Source organism: Brassica oleracea, chromosome C6 (genome assembly GCF_000695525.1).
Source record: "Brassica oleracea var. oleracea cultivar TO1000 chromosome C6, BOL, whole genome shotgun sequence".
NCBI lineage: Eukaryota > Viridiplantae > Streptophyta > Magnoliopsida > Brassicales > Brassicaceae > Brassica > Brassica oleracea.
Window position 1 is genome coordinate 18,435,104 of NC_027753.1, and position 21,524 is coordinate 18,456,627.

Genomic DNA, 21,524 nt, shown 5'->3' on the forward strand with positions numbered 1-21,524 from the left:
ATTGTTTGCATTTAATACTTTGTGACATCAATTTACAACAATACAACTTCACGTTTTATACATTATCTATGTAGACAAATTTATTTGATGCCAAACTTAGAAAAACCATATGGTTTTCATATTATACTTTAGACTACCTATATAATCTATACTATTCAGCATAGTGACGTAAACCCCATTGATATTTGTAGGGTATTAATAACTATTATGTTCATGACAAAGTAACATAGACATTTTTTGAATTTTCACAACGTATAATATCCCAAAATCTAGTTTTATTTATAGAAGACACATGAAAACTAGTTTAATAAAGCGAGGGGAAAAAAGGATTTGTGATGTGTAAAATAAAAGCCGTAACGGACTCTTCTAACGTCACATAAGAAACAAAAAGATGAAAGAAAGACATAAGATGAAAATCTCAAAGGATCCATGACAATGCAAATTATTAATAAACATAAGGGAGGATTCTATAGGGGACAAGTCTAAGATATTCAGCCCAAATCTCCTTGTACTTCTCTGCACATCGAACCTCGTCTCTTCGTTCCCTCCATATCAACAGTATCAGAAGGTATATCGGGTAGAAATATGGAACCGGAGAACTGAGACAACACACATGAACAAGATCATAGAAGCAGCTCAGATTAGTTTTGTTCAAGTGATCGGACAATGAACTTGAAAGCTTTGGATAGTTCAAATGGTGGTTTAAAGATCATATTCTCGGGTTTCAGATCAACATCCATGAAACGGTATTTGGAGCTTATGTTTTGATATTGGTATTAACTTCTACATGACTTTGGTAGTTGTAAGATTAACTTAAGAAGAACAAGTTACCTTATTCCACAGGGCAAACTGAAGGACAGTGCAAGCATCAGGTCGCCAAGGTAATTACAGTGCCTTGCGATTCCCCTGTAATGTTTAAAAAACCGCATATAAGTTCTCGAAATGTAGCATTGTTCACCATTCCTAGCATGATTAACAATGAAAGACAGAGATGGTGAAACTGAAGCAACTAGCAAAAGAGAAAAAAGACCATACCAATAGCCTGAAGCAAGCAACTTTCCACCAACCACCACTGGAGGCTTACCCCATATAGGTGTTTTAGGGTTCTTCTTAAAGATATGTTTTTGTTTGTTTGCCCCTCTAAAAACCATGTACCTACCAAAAGAACAGTTTGTGGGTTTCTTAGTTTAGTTTCTACGAATATAAAATAACTCAAAACTTACCCTATCAAGAACACAAAGCAATTGGCTACAATAGCAGGAACTGTTAGTTGTACTTTATTGTGCAAAAGCCACCAGCCCTGTCCAAAGAGAAGACATTCCAGTCACAGAATGTTCAAGCATTCAAGAAGAAAGTTTTTTTTCCCCGAGAACTACTGTTTACATGCCAAGAAGACAATAAGATGAAATTTCTATGTACAGGTTCGTTATCAAACACGCAGTTACATGCCTGAATGCTAAACGTGAAAGGAATCCACAGGAGATCTCCAAACACCAGCATGAAGCCCAACCTCTCTGCAATTATGTCCCACCTGGAAAAAAATAAATAAATCGAACAGTACTTAGAAGACCAATGTAAATGAGATGATGGAAATGGTTGGTAAGACAAACATGTTTGATCAAGACGCCATGAACTTACGTCGAGGTCATGTATTCTTCATGAACAAAGTAGTCCAATATATATAACTGCAATTACAGAGTTAATCAAAACTAACAAAACACGGATGATCAGATAAAGCAGAACGTACCGCACAGAAAATCTGGTAAAGAATCATCGACTGACTCAAGGAATCATCTTGAACACTTTTTGCCAGAATAGAGAGATTGATGAGCAGCCATCCCATCATTCCGGCTCTGACAAAGAAGAACCTACACAGGTAATAACTCCTATCATCATACATATACGTAAATCTAGATATAAATATTAAACAGCTACTCGATATCTGTACTACTAAGCAAACTGAAGCAGTGATCCTGCCCGGGCATACTAATAGAAGAAATAAAGGGAAAGACAGATTACTTGAGATCGATGCTCAAAAACTGAGGATTCAGCTGTATTCCAAACCACCTATTACATGAAACAACCAAGATGAAAAATAAAAAGAAATGAAAGCAGCCGTTTGGAAGAAGCAAGTGAAAGACATAACCGGAACTTTGGTTTCAAAGAAAAAGCGCAAAAGCAGTCACTTCTAGTAAATAAGATTAAAGAGTAATCTCCAGTCTTTTTAAGGGAAACTAATCGACAACCTTCATGCTTATCTAGAATCCTGTCGTCCAAAAAATATGAAATTCATACTCTAGTGTACCAGACTATGGATCATTCCTTAGTTTTGATCTCCCCAAACACAGCGCTTTGTGGGGGAAAAAGAGAGTAGCCTAAGTGAGTACCAGTCATGTACAAGGTTTCCTGAGACATGAGGCTTTAGAGAAGAAGTCTTATCCGAGGAACTTCGCCCAGAGATGTACAAGACCAATGTCACCTGAGAATAATCAGAGAAACCATAGAGTGTTACTTAAAACACTAAACAAACTAAAAAGGCACAAAAGTCTGATACTTTGGGTGATAAAAACAAGCATTAGGATTAAATCAGTCTTACCAAAACACAGAAGATAAAAGTAGCAGAGAGTAGCTCAAGTCCTCTATCAGCAACCACCTAATCAAAAAAACATTGTGACGCAATTACATATCTTAGCACCGATCATTTTGATCTGACAATGGTACAATGCTTACAAGAGGTGATACGATGCCGAGTTTCGCAGAGATTCCCAAGATAGCGACCAGCAATGTGAGTGCGAATAGACCTGAACATGTTTAGGTGGGAAATTAACAAAATCTCTCCGGAAATTTATAGAGACTTTGAGTCATCAGATCAAGTAACCATTGCATCGGTAACGAAGCTGAGAGCCGTCTGATAAAACGACGCCGCGGATAACTTTTCCGGGGAGAAGTTCTCCAGCAACGGCCAAGTAAACGAAGTAAGACACCAGCACGTAAACCTAAATACGCAATTTTGATCAGAGGAGGACTAAAAAAGTCGCAAGAACGCTGAGTCAAAGCTAAAGAGAGAGAGAGAGAGAGAGAGAGAGCTTACAGATTGCAATGAGGGAATGAGAGACGGTAGAAGAACACCGAGATCCATATCTTAGTAGGAGGATTCAATGTAGAAGACAAAGCATTCCAAATCGATTGTATCGCCTCTCCACTTCTTTTTTTAGTGGGAAGCTCGAGGATGGACTCTGAGTCTGAGATGAGTTCACTTGTTTAATTAAAAAAATTGTAAAATAGTCCTTGGACTCTTAATTTCATATTAACTAAGCCATAAACTAAACCTTGTGTTAATCTTAAACCCCTGAGTTGCTAAAATGAGCTGTAGTGGGGCTCAATTAAATTTAGTTTTAGGCTTTTAGCTTAATGTCAATAATTTTTTGTTTTGTTCTTATTGTTATACCATTTTCCGTCTGACAAATGTTTTATGTGGACAGTTCATATTTTGATGATAAAATTTGTATTTATGTAGTCATAAAAAGAGAAAATGTCGTATTCGTGACGTGTCTCTATACTGATGGTGATTCAAATTTTATATTTTTTAAAAAATGAAGTATACATTTACTACAGCCACATCCAAAATTTAATATCCGGTTTATTAAATTTGGTTTACCAGATTTGTTATCTATTATTATTATTTTTGTTTTTCGACGGTTACTTATTATTGTTGGGTATAGATTACATCCTCGCACAAAGTCCACAAAATAGCTGATCTGATCCATAACCATTGGAAAGAGAATCGGTTCGTCGGGTTACGGATCGTTCTCTCTTTTAGCCAATCCAATGAGCGACTGAAAGCAATCGACTTGACGGCTTAATACAGCGGCCGATCACTCGGTCCAACGAATTAAAAATCTTTCGAAGAAGAGCAAATTAAATCACCGAAGAGGATACAAAATCAACGAAAAAAGAATCCGAAATCAACAACACATTTTTGGCGGCTAGAAGTAGGGTTTCATTTCTCTTTCTCACTGATTTGTATTTTCCGGCGAACTAGTTTTCTACCGCGTATTTCTTTATTTATAAACCGGCTAAACGCCCTTTGATCTTAATAAACTCGGTTCAACCAATTATGGAAAAATACATTATTAGTCGTAGCTTATAATTCAAGCATATTATTAAATTGAAAGGAGGAGAGGGTGGCGAAGCACCACACATACGCCGATAAATGGCTAACGACCATTGTTAACAGCTTTTGGAAACAACCAGAGACAAGACAACTGCTCCGCTCCATATAGGTTGAAGAAGAAAAAGGTAAAACCTTAATCCCAATCAAAATTCTAGGGTTTCAACTTTTCGATCTGATTTCATTTTGTGATTCGCATCGTCATACGATTTGGGTTTCATTCAGATTCGTTAGTATTTGAATCAAAGGTCTTTCCTTCTTTTTCATTCAGATCGATCGGTATGAGTACTCAGGCGACGGGTGCTTCTTCAACATCAGGGAGGAGGAGCACCACCACCACTGTACGGCGACCCTCCAAGAAATCAGTTCAATCGGAGAACGGAAGCGTCGTCAACGGCGGGAACACCTCCAAACCAAACTCACCTCCTTCTCAGCCTCTCTCTAGCGTTGAGAGGACAGTTAAGAAGCTTCGGTTATCGAAAGCTCTCACTATCCCTGAAGGAACCACTGTCTTTGACGCTTGTCGGAGGATGGCTGCTCGGCGTGTTGACGCGGTTCTCTTGACTGACTCAAGTGCGCTTCTCTCTGGGATATGTACAGACAAGGACGTAGCTACGAGAGTGATTGCTGAAGGGTTGAGACCGGAACAGACTTTGGTCTCTAAGGTTATGACGAGGAACCCTATCTTTGTCACTTCTGATTCATTGGCTATTGAAGCTCTTCAGAAGATGGTTCAAGGGAAGTTTAGGCACTTGCCTGTTGTGGAGAACGGCGAAGTCATTGCTTTGTTGGATATCACTAAGTGTCTCTACGATGCTATTTCGAGAATGGAGAAAGCTGCAGAGCAAGGCAGTGCTTTAGCTGCTGCTGTTGAAGGTGTTGAGAAGCAGTGGGGAGCTGGATACTCTGCGCCCTATGCTTTCATCGAGACGTTGAGGGAGAGAATGTTTAAGCCCGCCTTGTCAACGATCATCACGGAGAATTCAAAAGTTGCGCTTGTGGCACCATCAGATCCTGTCTCCGTTGCTGCCAAAAGGATGCGGGACTTGCGGGTTAACTCTGTGATCATCTCCACCGGGAGCAAGATCCAGGGGATACTGACTTCAAAGGACATTCTTATGCGTGTCGTCGCGCAGAACTTATCTCCTGAACTTACTCTTGTAGAGAAGGTGATGACACCTAACCCCGAATGTGCATCGCTAGAGACGACCATTCTTGATGCGTTGCATATAATGCATGATGGGAAGTTCTTGCATCTACCTATCACAGACAAAGACGGTTCCGCTGCAGCTTGTGTGGACGTGCTGCAGATAACTCACGCAGCTATCTCGATGGTTGAGAACAGTTCTGGAGCTGTAAACGACATGGCTAACACCATGATGCAGAAGTTCTGGGACTCAGCTCTTGCGTTAGACCCTCCTGATGATTCAGACACTCAAAGCGAAATGTCGGCGATGATGCATCATTCAGAGCTTGGCAAGCTCACTTCTTACCCTTCTCTAGGGCTAGGGAACTCGTTTTCTTTCAAGCTCGAAGATCTAAAGGGCCGTGTGCATCGTTTTACTTCTTCCGCTGAGAACCTTGAGGAGCTGATGGGTATTGTGATGCAAAGAATCGGTTGTGACATCAACGATGTGGAACAACGGCCACAGATTATATATGAGGATGATGAAGGTGATAAGGTTTTGATTACATCGGATAGTGATTTGGTTGGTGCTGTTACTCTTGCTAGGTCTGCAGGACAAAAGGTATTGAGGCTGCATCTGGACTTCACAGAGACAAGAACAAGGAGCTTGAGCTTGGAAACGGGTCAACTCATGAAAGCGAATAATACTACAGAGAGAGAAAGAGGTGGATGGGTTACATGGCGTGGTGGTGTGGTGGTTACAGGAGCTGTTGTGCTAACGAGCATAGCAGTAGTTGTTTACTTGAAACGCTCGAAGATGTGATTTTGATGACGCATAAGCTCTCTGGAAGGCATAAGTCTTTCCTTTTTCTTTCTATTTTGGTATGTTTCATACAGATTTGTCTCTTTTGTCATACGAAAAGAGAAACTTTATTTCACTACAGATATTTATTAAATTATTGGGGACACGCCCCTATTCAGAAGAGATTATTAGATTTGACAGAGCTGATGTAAAACCTCTGAAACCGAGAAAATAAAAGCAGGGAATGTTGTTGCACTGCAATTTCTGGTATTTGTTTTTGATATTTTTGGATATATTTGCTTCATCTTTTGTTAACTTATTTGTGTCATACTCTTTTTACTTACACAGACTATTATTACGTGGATATGAGTAAGAAAGACGAACTGTGATGTAGATTGCACACTTGAACCAACAAAGAGAACACAAGCATGCTTTATCATATCAACAAAGAAGTTTTGTTCTGACATAAAAACACAACTGACAAGCCTGTTTGCAAATGATTATAGAGGTTTACTTAGATACTGCTAGCAAATCAGAATAGAACTTAACCAGAGTGTATTAAAAAGTATGTGGTATTCGTATTTAGATATGTATATATCTTGTTGGTATTCCTTTGAGTTTATTTCTTATATATATGTATGTATATATATATATATATATATATATATATATATACATACATGGAAGCAGCCCAGCAACGTCCTTCACAACAGTGTTTCACTCTCAGCCGATGCCATCTTCCGCTTCATTGACAAAACTCGCAACTCCATCACAGCTAGGCAAGAAAGAAAGAAAGAACTTCGGGGCTTCATGCCTATGCGGGTCTCTTGATTTTTATGACTCTCACTTGTTCAGGAAAAAAACGTTATGCTACCTTGTTTTTTTACCCTTTTGCCTTGGTAGTGTAGAATTCAGATTGGTAGAAGCATTCACAGTCCAATAGTTTGACTAAGAGTTCGTTAATGTTTCTATACCGGAAAATTTGTGTTTTGAATCCTAAAAAAGTCGAATTATGCAGATTAAAGGAAAAAATGTTTTTAGAAAATCTTTAACATGGTGGAAAGAGTATCGTCCAACGTGGATTTCATAGCATGATTCAAAGTGATATAGTCAATTGTGAATCATTTCTTATCTAACAATTCCCACCTATATATTTATACTAAGTTTTACTAGTTCTACCATCTTCTTCTTCACAACAAAACACTAATCTGACACGATTTATTTTGATTCAACCAGTGTTTAATTAATTATCAATCTAATTCCTCGATGAATCCACTAAACTAGTTCCAAAATGCTCAATTACTTAATTACCAACACCTATATGAAATTGATATCAACTCTCTAATTAGCAAACCCAAATTCAATGGTGGATTAGAACTTTAGATTCAAATGGCTTTCAGCTACAAAACAAAAATAAAAATCATGACTTACTTATAATACACTTCTTATTCATAGACAATGATTTCATTGTAGCAGATGGTTTGAATTGAATCAAGAAAAATTTATAGAAACAATGGTGGTCGTCGGGAGAGTGAAGAATGAAGCGTAGGAGAGAAGACGAAAATAAGAGAGGCATGTGATGGTTGGATTTAAGGTAGTTTTGTAATCTATCAAATTTTAAAATAGTTGAAGTTGATGGATTCTAAAATCTCTGCAGTATTTATCAGATTTTTAGTTCAATCATTTATTTATGAGATTCCAAAAGAAATAATTTGAAATCAATCCAAAATACAAAGAATTTTAAAATCTTTAAAACTTGAATAATATTAGATTTTAAAAACTAGATTTACATCATTCATTGAATAGCACTAGATTTTAGAATAGAACTTATAATCATCATTCGAATAATAGTGGATTATGTTTAGATTTAAACTCTATTAAAATACATATTGAATAATACCACCTAATAATAAGAGTATAAGAGATTAAAGTTTCTCTATTAAAAGTATATGCGAATTTCCTTCCTTTTCTTTTGTGTTTTTGTGTTTTTGTCATTTGTTTTTAGATTTTTAACGTGAAAACCCCTCATCTAAGTTTGTTTTGAGTAAAAACCCCCAAACTAAGTATTTAACGAAAAAACCCCAGTCAGAAAATATAATAAAAATTATCTAAAGATTTATTATTACAGTTTTATTAGAAAAGATATAATTTCTATTATATTTTCTTGTTTTTTACATTTTTAACCTTTTAGTAATTTTATTACATGTAAATATTTATTACATTTTTACTAGATAAGATATAATTTTTATTATTATTTTTTGTCTTTTACATTTTTAACATTTTAGTAATTTTATTACAGGTAAATCTTTAGATAATTTTTTTATTATATTTTCTAGGTTTTTAAATTTTAAATTTATACATATATGATGTTGATGTTCAAAACATATCAAACTTATATATTTACAAAAAAAAAAAAAAAAGTGTTAATTTTGAAAATTTCAGTTACTAATTTTTTAGATAATATTATAAAATTTTTGATTTTTTTTTTAATTTTTAATGGTAAAACCCCTCAACTATGTTTACTTAATGTAGAAACCCCTAAACTAAAGATTTACCGGTAGTAACGTTAAATATGACCTGTTAGGGTTTAATTCATTAAATAAAGTTAGTTTGAGAGGTTTTTTCGTTAAATACTTAGTTTGGGGGTTTTTACCCAAAACAAACTTAGTTGAAGGGTTTTAACGTTAAAAATCCTTTGTTTTTCATATTCTATGGAATAACACATCTGAATCATTTATGATCACTTGGAAGCGTTTTATTCCCGTATGTTTATTTCGAGTTATATGTACTTCGGGCTAGTTTTTTGTGTGTTTGACTTTTTGTTTGATTGATAAGTACCAACCTAATCGCTTATTTGTTGAAGTTACAAGTGAAATAGACACTTTTGTCCCATAAAACATGGTAAAGTACAATTTCAAAGATAGATTTCAGAAATTAAATATAAGTTCTTGATCTACTATTTGTACTTACATAAGCTACATTTAGTCAAATTCCAAGTTTTTCCACTATCGTTTTTTAGTCTTGGCACAAGAGGTTTTGATCATAAATATACCAAAACTTGTAAAATCTCTTACATGAAGAATTTAATTTGGAGTCTGATTGGTAAACATAGAGTAAAGTGGAGTAAATAAAAAAGTGAAAAACAAATGTAATTAGAAAAAAGTGAAACAGTGGAAAGATAAAGAAAAGTGGAGTAACATGAGTTATGACTAACAAAGATTCTGACTGAATAACACTAATAGAGCAAAACTTTTGGGAGAAAACATTTACTCCATATTCAGCTCACAATTTCACCAATCAAGTAAAACAAAAGTTTTGTCAACTTACATTGTGTACTATTTAAAAAGAGGTAAATGTATTACTTTTATCTCTCATTGTTTTACTCTATATTTTTTCCCCCATTTACTCTATTGTTTTTCTTCCCATTTACTCTATTTTATTTACTCTCAATATCTCCACTAGTTACCAATCACTCTCAAAATCTAGAGTAAATGAGTGTGAATGGTAACAGGAGAGTAATATGGAGTAAATTAAAATAGCTGAAATGAGAGAAAAAGTTGTAAAGTAGTTGAAACAGTGAAAGAAAATAAAAAGTTGAAATGAGCGCAACTCATTTTCTCCACAATAACCATGGGGAATAAAAACAAAAGAGTTTCACTTTTGATAAACATTGACGAGAGGAAAATAATAAAAATGATTAAAAAAACTTTTACCTGATTGGTACAGTTTGAGCTGAACCGAGCGTAACTATGTTTCTCGCTAGAAGTTTTTGGCTATATATGACATCCAATCACAACCAATATTTTACCTTATTGGCAAAATTCTATCTGAATTTGGAGTAATTTTAAATGTGGAGTATAATATTACTCTAAAACAACCATTCAGTCACATCCATGATTTTAGGATTGACTGGTAAATAATAGAGTGAAATGGCAGGATAAAAAAGTTGAAAAGGAGGAAATAAAAAAAATAAAAATGGGAGCAAAATTTTTCTTTCCACTAGTACAGAAAGTAACATATTAGTATACTTTCCCTCTAGATGATGAAAAGTATTTTCACTTGATTGGTTAAAAGTAAGACCAATTTAGCATAAAACAATTTTACTCCAAATTATTATCGTTGGATATGCTTTTTGGCGAAAACCTTTGAGCGTGATTGTATAGTACTAACAGCGATGGATATTTAGTGGAAAAGTCTTTTACTCTCAATTCAGCTGATTAGTTGTCCGTCAGGTGAAAACAAATTTTGTTATTTTTATACCAGATATTGTTTGAATAAAGATAAATGTACTGCTTTATTCTCTCACTAAACTACACTGTCACTAAGTGTTTAAATGTAGCAGAATAAATGCAGTACAAATGCAAAAAAAAATATACAGATTGATCTACACTTTATCTCCAATCAACATTAAAAATACGGAAAAAATATAATATTAAAAAATTAAGAAAACTGCATGCAGAAATTTTTGTGTGATAAAAAAACGGATTTATAGTTAATGGAGAAAAGTGGGCTAGTCGAACATAGGAGCCTAATTGAAGGTTTTCTTTGATTTTTTTTTTAACAACTACCTTTTCTCTCATATTACTTCATTTTTGTACTTCACAAATTAAAATTCCTCTTTAAGTGTAGGTTCTTTTTGTTTTTTTTATAAAAAATTTAAGATGAATTTTCTTATACAAATATTTAAAATGATAATATATATATATATATATATATATATATATAATTTACTATTCAAAAATAGGGAGATCACAAATCGGATATCCAGATTTTTGGAAATATTTATGATCCAATCCGTTTCTTCAGAATAATTAATTATATGTTCCGATTCGATCCGTAACTATCCTCGTATTGACATATTTTATGTCCTAGATACTTGGAAATTTTTAGATTTTGACCGGATATCCGATTCGATCCGTAAAATAAATAAAAATTAGAAATAAATAAAATAAAAAAATAATATAAAATAATAATATTTTATTACAAAAAAAAATTATTCACTTTTATATTTTTTAATAAATATATGCATATATATGCATATAGCAGATCATATCGGATATCCGTTCTTAAAAATATTAATAATTGAGATTCGCTTCGTTTCTTACGAAAATCTAGATTTTTCGGTTCAAATCGAAATGGATAACGAATCGAATCAAAATTTGCTGAGATTTTTCCCAGCCCTGTTCAAAAATTATATAATTTTCTGTATAATGATTTTATACACATTATTTTTTCTCTGATATTAAAAACAATTAAAATCAAAGTACATCCAATAAATTAAAAATCAAGGTTCATTATTATTTATTTTCAAATAAATTATGAAAACTTTAATTTATTAGAAATAAGTTAAAATTTATATTTAGTAACACTCAATAAAAACTAACTTGTTCTCTACTAGTTATTATAACCTATGCATGCATTTTAATCATCTGTTTAGTTTCATATTATATATATATATATATTAATTTAATGAATTTATGAATATTATTTATATTACATGTATTATTTGAATATATTTATAAATTTAATATTTTTATAATTAATTATCATTTTAAGTTTATGTTTAATTTGTTTTATCTGCTTTTATATCTGTGTTCATATAATTAAATTAATTATTTTAAATTTATAGATATGACATTTAACCGTGGACAAAAAAACTTAATACACGTCATACAGACTTGATCTGCATTTATTCTGCATAATTTGCTTGATCTTCATTTATTATGTTTGATCTATATTTTATGTTTAATCTGCATTTTTTAATCTGCATACTATTCTAAGCTTAAGGCTAACTTTAATTTTGTTTTATTTTTATATTTTGTTTATATTATGTTTTCCTCTTCGTTACTCTATTAATTTTTATTTTTTTTATATTGTTTTTTTTCTCGAGAAATTCTTAGGTTCACCCCTTAGGTGAACTTAGAGGTACACTCAACCAATAGAATTTAGTTATTTTAGATTCAATATCTTTTAAAAAGGAAATCAAATAATAAAACTTTGTAAAATTATATTATATTTTTAAAATAAAAAATTAATAGTAATTACCTTAAAAAGATTTTTTAATATTGTTAAACCTGTTAGTAAAATATTAAACTCTAAACCTTAAACCTTAAACACTAAATCCTTGGATAAACACTGAACCCTTGGGAAAATCCTAAACTCTTAATTCTTAACCCTAAACCTGAAACCCTTAATCTTAAACCCTAATACTAAACCCTAAACCCTAAATTCTAAACACTAAATTCTAAACCATAAACTCTGAACTCTTGAGAAAATTTTAAACCTTAGACCCTTAATCCTAAACCCTAAACCAAACTCTAAACCCTAAGGGATTAGGATTTAAGATTAAGGGTTTAGAGTTTGGTTTATAGTTTAAGATTAATGGTTTAGAGTTTAGGATTTGCCCAAAGATTTAGGATTTACTAAGGGTTTAGGGTTTACCAAGGGTTTAGGGTTTAGAATTTAGGGTTTAAAATTTTACTAATATTAAAAAAATTGATAATTACTACTATTTTTTATTTATTTAAAAAAACAGAATATAATTTCACAAATTCTTATTATTTGGTTTCCTTTTTTAAAAGATATTGAATCTAAAATAACTAAATCCTATTGATTGTGTGAATTTCTAAATTCAGTTAGGGGGTGAACCTAAAAATTTCTCATTTTTCTTGGTTACTTTATTAAATTTACTCCCACTTCCTTCAGTTAATTTACTCTCAGTCTGGCTCATATTTATTTACCAATCATATCCTTGATGTATATAAATAACCATTTAAATTGTTTTTGTATTTCAGCTGCTTTCATAATTTGGTGGTTTGTGGAGATTGGAGAGACCCAAGAGTCCTGACTTTTGGACTGGACGTTGGGTTGGTCGCTAATTGTAAGCCACGTGTGCATACATACGTAGATGCAGTCATTGTTTGCCAAGATGCACAAATAGCTTTATAGTTTTTATTTCCAACAAAAAGACAAAATAACGCCAAAATGTGGTCGACTTCACCACGATATCATATCCGCTATGTCATTGAACCTACACCGCCAATCAAATTCGGGAAGTAAATGTCACTGAACCGACACCGCCAATCAAATTCGGGAAGTAACGATAAAATATGAATATTTTAGATCGTTTTTGAAGTCTATATTGGGTTGGTTTGATGATCGAACTGTACCTGCATATAACAAAAAAAAATCGCTTACAAGTTACAAAGGAACATTTTTCTTCAATTTAATACCCCAACTAGATTTTTGATCCGCGTTAAAACGCAGATTATTTTATTTTTTATATATAACCGATAAATAAAATGATACAAATTATAAGAAAAAATCTTATTAAAGCTTTTAGGGTTGAAAAATATATTTGAACCCAAAGAAGTGAATCAAAACCAAAGAAAATAAAATTATACCAAATTCGAACCAAAATTGGTAAGATATCCGAATGAATCCAAAATTTTGGTATATGAAAAATGGATCTATACTTAAATATATTAGTTATTTTTAAATCTTATATACTAAAAATATCCAACACACTCAAAAATACTTGAAATTATCCAAAATATGTGAAAGATAGTTAAAAGTATATATATATATATTCAAAAATACTCAAAAAATACCCTAAATACCTATTAGTTTTCTATCTAAATAGCTAAAAGTAACTAATTCCATGTTAATCTTAAATACTTGGCATACAATATTCAAGTTTATATGTTTTATATTATTTTTGTTTTTGGACTTTAAGGTATCTAGAAATTATTAAAAAAATTATATAGTTTTAAATGAATATCTGAACCTGAATTGAACCCGCAAAAATTTGAATCGAACCCGAAATGAAATTTATAAATAATCAAATGGAACTTAAATCTCTAACTCTAAAAATCCGAAACCAAAATAGATTCGAACCAACCCCAAATAAAGATTCTAACCGAATAGATCCGAACCAAACTCGAACGGATACTTGAATATCCATCCCTAAAGTATTTAGTGATTATCGTTAATATTATTAGAAATCATTGGTTAAATATATAGTTAAGATCTGGAAATCAAAACATCTAGATTAATATTGAATATGCAGTTAAGAAGCATTAAAATAATGAATAGTGTACGTGTGCGGGGCAATGCATCTTTTACTTACTATAGCCATTATCATGAAAAATATGTATAACTGGTGAACAATCCCTTGTTTTACTGCTGAATGGTTTACTAAATTATAATATTTTCCTAAAAATCCTTCATTTATATTCAATATATGCCCAAACATTTAAAATATTAGAAGCAATATATTTGGTAACAATATTTTGAAATTATACATAACAAAATCGGTAATAGATTTGCTCAAATCATTTTTAACTCTGTTTATTATTAAAATCATCAATTGAAAAAAATAAAAAGCCATACGGCTTAAAATGTTAATAAAAAAGCCATTTGAAGAAACAAAGGTAACTGAGGAAGACATTAGGAGAATGTTTCATCAAGTCAGAGAGAAGATGAGACACATGATCACATTGTCGAAGAAGAGTGGTCCTAGGAAGTTTGCAATACCATGCGTAGTCAAGGGTGTTGAATTTCCCCATTCAATGTGTGACACAGGAGCATCAGTCAGTATCCTCCCAAGGATCATGGCAGACCAACTTGGTTTGACCATCGAACCTTCAACAGAATCCTTCACCTTCGTGGATCTTTCAGAAAAACGATCAGGAGGAATCATAAGAGATCTGCAGGTACAGATTGGTAATGCCCTTGTCCCGGTAGATTTTCATGTCATGGACATCAAACTTACTGGAACTCTTCACTTCTGCTTGGAAGATCTTTCCTACCTACAGTAGGAGCTGTATGTGACATGAACAAAAACAAATTGTGTCTGACGCTGATAGACCCCAACATCCACTACGACCCTATCCGACCTATGAGAAAAATTATTAATTCTGTGGATTACGGGAAAGAACTTGGCTTCATTGGCGCATGCCATGAGCAGAGTACGAATCAGAGTACGAAACAGAGTACTCGGAATCGATCGACACCCACACCTTTCCATCGATCGATTCCAATGAGTCAACGGTGACCGATGACCGCAACAACACGTCGCTCGACGTTGATCAGCCGGTTGACCATTTCGCTCTACCTAATCATTGTTACCCACACTTTGCCTTCCAACCTCCAAGAAAGAGAGGACGTGATGATTATTCCATAGGCAGTTGGGCAGACAGTGGTTTCCATGAAAGTTTTGCAGTTGACACTGTAATTACTTCACCTAACGAGGAACATACAGAGGAATACGATGAGGATTATTGGAAGGAACGTGCAATAGAAATGTCTTTGCAGGATGAAAAATTTGAAACACATAAGTTCACCAACACGTTTCCAACATCGTTCGACGAAGTGCACTCCACATCGGTCGATACCCACCCTCATCCAGCAAAAAAACCGCTCACATCGATCGACACCTATACAGGAACATCGATCGATATTCGCGCCGCAGCGAAAATCCAGGAGCAGGAGAATATTCCCTCTCCAACTAGGTTTATAGATACCTATTTAAAACTTTTTGCACCCCTGAAACCACCTCCACACACCCGAGAAGACACACAAGCAGAAAAGATGAACAGGAAAATCCATGAAGAGCAATCATCTCAAGAACACAAATTCTGCATAAATTATTCTGCCCTCGATCGATGCATCTGTGTCAACATCGATTGATACTACTCTTAAACATAATATTTCTATTTCTAAATTGAATGATAATGCAAACATTGATTACGGTTTTCTAACACCTGATGAATTTGGTATTTTCAGGGACCCAGATGGCAACGCACGTGCAATAGATGGAAGGATCTTACAAGTGTCCAGAGAGGACATAGCAGATATCCTTCAAGTGGCCAATGGACCTGACAACCTATTCTCACAGCAACGTGGCACTCCAGACATCAATCAAACCGATCCAAACAAACACATGGGAGTCGCCGCAACAGAAATCAATCCAGATCTATCATGCCAACCAAAAGACCAAGCATCGATCGACAGGACAACCCAGACATCGATCGATAGGAGAACACCAACTTCGACCGATAAGGATCACCCGACGTCGATCGACCGACGTTATGAATTTGGATACCGCGCTTTTGACATGTACGGAGCCAGAAAGTTCACTTGGGAACGAAGGGACGATTATGGAGTCTACAGAGATGAGTGTGGACACGCACGAGGCGTAGCTGGTGAGATGATACCTGTCACAAAGGACGACATCAGGAAATTACTGGAAAGAGCATCTCTTTTTGAAGAGAGCCACATCTGTCTTCCAGAACAAGCCACTTCCTTCACACTCACAAGACTGGCACCAGAACTCTACACCAAAGATGAAATCAATGAGATGGTGACTGGTATTTGTGGAGCTCAGGAAAAACTGGGAGAGGAGCTCAAATCATTGGTAGAAGATACACATCAACCTTTGGATAGAGACTACAATGAGCTTTTCAGAAGTATGGTAGAAATGAGGACAGAAATTGAGAGTTTACGACAGCAACTTGAGAAGGAAGCCACGACATCAACATCGATCGACGCACCACATGCACCATCGATCGACGTCAGTCTTCCGACGGCCCAAATCCCTGCAGAACCGCAATGTTCAGCAGAACACAAGGATGAATGGGAAGTCTCATACATCAACACGAGGATAAACGACGTGTACTACCCTCTCAACAACAACGTGGACTGGCTGAGTACTAAAATCGAGCTACTACAGCAAGATCTGGACACCATTCGCAAGAAGGACCAACAACCAGCCACATCGATCGACGTGTGTACCATCACATCGCTCGACGCTAAGATCTCAGCCATGGATGATAGGCTACAGACTTACGAGGACATGCATGACCGCTTCGTATCACCAGTCATGCTATATTTAAACAAATTGGCTAGTCAAATACTTCATGCCCAAAGGGATATTGATAAAATTACTAATCAAAATTTTTTACAGGCAAACTCATTTTTGATCGACAGGCTACGAGGGCCATGGATCGATGGCAAGAATCCTGTGGAGTTACTTCCCTACACAGCAGCAGAGGTTGACAAGATCACATCCAAGATCTACACTGCTATATACACCATGGAGGAACGACTTGACAAACGCTGCGATGACATCTACTTTCCATTCGACAACAGAATCGGTGGACTAGACAGCCACCCAGAATGGCTACAGAAAGAAGTCAAAGCCATTCAGAGGCAACTCGCAGCTCAACACCAGATATCAGCATCGATCAACAGGAAGCGAGCGAAATCGCTCGATGGTAAGTCGCCGAGATCGACCGACGAACACTTAATCGCTTCGATCGACGCCGAGTCTACACCAGCCGACAAGCAGCTGATACACAAAACGATAGAGTCAATGCACGAGGAACTGACAGAACTTTCAGCATACACCTATGACAACATAGGCTGGCACCAGGTCAGCATTGACAACATTCAAGATAGGCTACAGAACATCTCCAATGTACTTAAGAAGATGGATGACAAATGGACAAGACATGATGAGGCCACAAGAAGTTTCATTGCATCTTGGTCCAGAATGTGCAGAGATGACTTGGATGCTTGTTTTCCAACAAGCAGCTGTTTATCCACCAAATAGCCAATCACTACCACAGTCAAGCTAAATGACTATAACCAAGCGCTGAGTGGGAGGCAACCCACTATTAGGTATTTTATTTTGGTTTTATTAGCTAGGATTTATTTACTTTCGTTTTATATCTTTCATATTTAGGAGACCCAAGTAGGAGGACCTGAATATCGACCGCCGACGAGACGTCGACATCGCTCGACATAGACAAACACACGACGATCGATACAACATTTTCACATCGATCGATATCTAATCCGGTCAGATGTATCTTCCTTACTTGTTACATTTCGTACTTATGAATTATTCCATCATAACTCCGACTGAGTTACTCTGGGACAGTGTAATTAAAGTCTGGGGGGATATTTACTGATATAATTTATTTTATTCTTATATAAAAGGAATTTTAATAAATTATGCTTAGCTATTGAAATAGGACTATGATCTTATATTGATTTAAACTTGAATATCCAACCAATCTTTAGCACCATTTTAGATTTACTGATTGCAAATAGCACTATAGATGCTAAAGCAGATCAACCTATCAACTACACACTTGCCTTGACCGTATGAAGTAACCAAAGCTGATTTCCAACACTAAACCTGACATAACCGCTTGTCTTGGGGCTTGGTATACATGGGATCGGATTCTTCAGACAGGTTTGGAAGGTAACACCTTGTGTAGATTATTTATCACATTTTCTCTCTCTAAATTTCGACCCTAGATTAGTTAGTGATTTATATTTCAGTTCTACCCATTTCTTCAAAAAAAAAAAATCTATTGCTTACTTAGGATGAGTCTGAACAGGACTTGGTGGCTAAAACCATTAAGGCTTGATTCATAAAGACTCCAATAAAAGAGTTCGAAACGGGACTTGGAGGCGGCAATTTTCAAGGCTCGCTTTCACAAAGAATTCTTGGATATAGGTCAAAAAGAAGTGAACAGAGCTTCGTGGCTACCACCATTAAGTTTTGATTCATGGAAGTCTGTCCAATCTTGGTCACTGATCCTGCAATGGAAGCAGACTTTGACTCAAGAGACAAAATTAGAGAGAGAGAAACTAGGAACTAACTTTTACCTGCAGTTCTAGATACTTGTCTGAAATCCTTGCACCATATGATCGATATTCCAAGGTAAAGCATTCATTTTATATTTATGCTAAGAAATGAAGTCAGTAGAGGGGATGTCAGACGTGAATTGCTGAGTTGTGTTATGTTAGAAATGGTTGCTAAGCTAGGATATTGCATAGTGTGCTTATGTGATTATGACTTTTTAGATGTGGTTGCAAAATTGTTGAGGAAAATATTTCTATGCTTTAAAATTTGTAGTCCCTAATATTTTTAAATCTCTTTCAGAGAGACTGCCTGTATGTTTTGCTTAAGGACAAGCAAAAAGGTAAGTCTGGGGGAGTTGATATACCTTGGATTTGAACCGTTTTCATCCATGGTATATAGGTGTTTTACTATATATATATCTATGTTTTCTACTCTTCTGTGTATGTTTTCAGGTTCAGGTGCATTTCGGAGTAAAGCTATGACTTTGGAGCATTTTGGAGCTTAAAAGACATTTCATCCGAGCTGACCATGTAGAGGTCGACAAGAGGAAGAACAATCGATCGATGCACATCCAGTGCTGTCGATCGACACCATGAGATACCCGACAAATGAAGATTAATATCGATTGATGTACACAAGTACCATCGATTGATGTCGAGACATTGGACATGCGACATTTTGGATCCAGCGGACTTGAAGCCCAAGTCCAAGCTAAATTACGAAAATGCCCTGACGAGTTTTTAACCTAGTAGATTATATACTGCCTAAGTGTTTTGACGACAGGGAGAGCTTTTTGTTACAGTTTTACTTTGAGAGAGAGAGAGAGAGAGAGTTTTGGAGAGAAGATCACTTGTGATTGGAACTCCTTGTTTTCATTTATTTTCATCTATACTATGAATTCCCATTTCTTCATTGTCATGAATTGCTTTGCTATGTCTGAGTAGTTCATTTATTAGATCCAGGGTTCAGATAGGTTTGTGGGATTAGCCCCAAACTATAGATCTGCCTTGTTGTGATATTCATGATAGATTTGTATTCATTGCTTGTTTTAGCCTTGCTAACTAGAACATGATCATAGGATTGCATACTCAAGCACCCTTGTTATCCCATCCTGACATCTATCTATCATATTAGGACTGCTAGAGAGGGCTAATCGCCAATTTAGTATCTTAATAGGGCATATCATACTCGCGCATAGGCCTAGCTAGAACCCGTCGATCGATGTCCTCAACTGACTATTGGTCGACGTAGGTAAAGGTGTATCGGTCGACGTCCCTATAGGACCATCGATCGACACTCTTTTGTTGTCAACATACTAACCGTTGAGACACGAGATCTAGTTTGTTAACCAGTGAAACATGCGACAGCTGATCACTGAGTTAAGCGGTTGAGCTCTAACATATCATGCATGCAACAAATAGGCATCTATAGATATTATAATCTCCAACACCTGAATAGTGGCCCTGCGTCTAATATCATTTCCAACCAAGTTACATTTACTATTTACTTCGCTTGTTACTATTGCTATTTCATTTAAACATTTACAACTCTTAGAATTAATAAACACTAGATTTAATTGTTCCCTAGCTCCTTGTGGATTTTATGCCTAAGTACTACATCTGAACCTCTTTTGATGAGAGTAACACTCATTAGAGTAATTTGAGTGGTATCAAGGATCCTTCTCACTACGTGGATGTAGAGTAGCGGTTTCATACTTCATCTTCTCACCACACGCACATATGGAGTAGAGGTTCCAATAGCAGTCTTCACCTCATCAAGTAACCTCCCAGTTTTACCAGGCACCTTTGGTTTTGCCTTGGAAAGGGAATCGCTTTCAACACGACCAAGTTGTAAAAACTGGTCTCCACATCTTCCATCAGTTTTCTCTCTACAGCAAGCTGCATAATGTTTCAGAATTAAAAAAAAAAAAGTTCATTAAAGACCAAACATTACATGTAACATCCCAAGGAGACAAAAAAACATCTCATGACATGTAAACAACAACCAAAATAACAAAAGCAGGAAGCTTCTGTTCTGAGCAGAAAGATAACATTAGGATCATTTAGGTCAGTTCTGCTGCTTGAAACTGAACTCTAACTGAAACAATAATCCCAATTAGTACAATCCTACAATAAGCAGCATCGAATCCGAATTTCGCTAAGATTAGAAAAAAAGACCTTTCTCTCGAGGATTGAAATCTGGTCTTTACAGAGTTGGATTGACTTGGCACGCTGGTCCATGAACTCTAACAAACATTCTTTATCATTTGGGATTTGAGTTGCCAACACATTTTCTTCTGCTTCCTCTTCTTCAAATCTTCGTATCTTCATGTGAAATTGTTGTTCTTAAAGGAATGGTGAATCACACTTTAAACTCCAACAGTCTTTTTCTCCTCTAAAAAAATCACTGAAAATAAACAGAGATAATACACTTGGTTTAATCATAGCTAGCCAGTTACAAAAACTAACCCCTATAAACTAAAGCCAGCATGAAACATGACTTTCTTCTGATCGTAGCAAAAAGCTCATTACTGAATAAGGTTCGCCAGACCTCAGGCTGTAACTTCAGCTACTTCCAAGTGGTCAAATCTAACTGAGTATCCAGTCCCATGAATGAAGAGTAGATGACTGGTAAAGAAATATGCATAAGCAAACACATGTCACCTTAGACAGAAAATTGGATCAATACAGTAGAATATCCAACATTACATATTTTCAAGCCAAGTGCAGGACTTCCGTACAACAATCAACAATGTATTCTCCAGCTT

The 21,524-nt window shown here is 35.2% G+C and overlaps 2 protein-coding genes across 2 annotated transcripts; one reads left to right on the plus strand and one right to left on the minus strand.

The window, feature by feature from the left end:
- Nucleotides 1-287: 287 nt before the first annotated feature.
- LOC106298354 (delta(14)-sterol reductase) lies at nucleotides 288-3,247 on the minus strand. Its single transcript, XM_013734461.1, has 13 exons — nucleotides 3,092-3,247; nucleotides 2,879-2,996; nucleotides 2,731-2,801; nucleotides 2,597-2,653; nucleotides 2,388-2,479; nucleotides 2,020-2,067; nucleotides 1,748-1,868; nucleotides 1,639-1,685; nucleotides 1,450-1,531; nucleotides 1,224-1,300; nucleotides 1,036-1,155; nucleotides 832-906; nucleotides 288-599 (listed from the first exon to the last, which is right to left on the minus strand). The coding sequence occupies exons 1-13, from the start codon at nucleotides 3,137-3,139 to the stop codon at nucleotides 446-448; spliced, it is 1,110 nt and encodes a 369-aa protein (XP_013589915.1). The 5' UTR covers nucleotides 3,140-3,247; the 3' UTR covers nucleotides 288-445.
- An 846-nt stretch (nucleotides 3,248-4,093) lies between these two features.
- LOC106300485 (CBS domain-containing protein CBSCBSPB3) lies at nucleotides 4,094-6,369 on the plus strand. Its single transcript, XM_013736636.1, has 2 exons — nucleotides 4,094-4,299; nucleotides 4,443-6,369. Exon 2 carries the CDS (start codon nucleotides 4,453-4,455, stop codon nucleotides 6,118-6,120), a length of 1,668 nt encoding a protein of 555 aa, XP_013592090.1. The 5' UTR covers nucleotides 4,094-4,299; nucleotides 4,443-4,452; the 3' UTR covers nucleotides 6,121-6,369.
- Nucleotides 6,370-21,524: the final 15,155 nt, after the last annotated feature.

Excerpts from the sequence above, each read along its gene's own strand:
- LOC106298354 (XM_013734461.1), bottom strand. The coding sequence starts at position 3,139 with ATGGATCTCGGTGTTCTTCTACCGTCTCTCATTCCCTCATTGCAATCT. Across the intron at positions 2,997-3,091 it reads TCATTCCCTCATTGCAATCT|GTTTACGTGCTGGTGTCTTA; the intron begins GTAAGCTCTCTC and ends TTGCGTATTTAG. Across the intron at positions 600-831 it reads AGTTTGCCCTGTGGAATAAG|TTCTCCGGTTCCATATTTCT; the intron begins GTAACTTGTTCT and ends GTGTTGTCTCAG.
- LOC106300485 (XM_013736636.1), top strand. The coding sequence starts at position 4,453 with ATGAGTACTCAGGCGACGGGTGCTTCTTCAACATCAGGGAGGAGGAGC.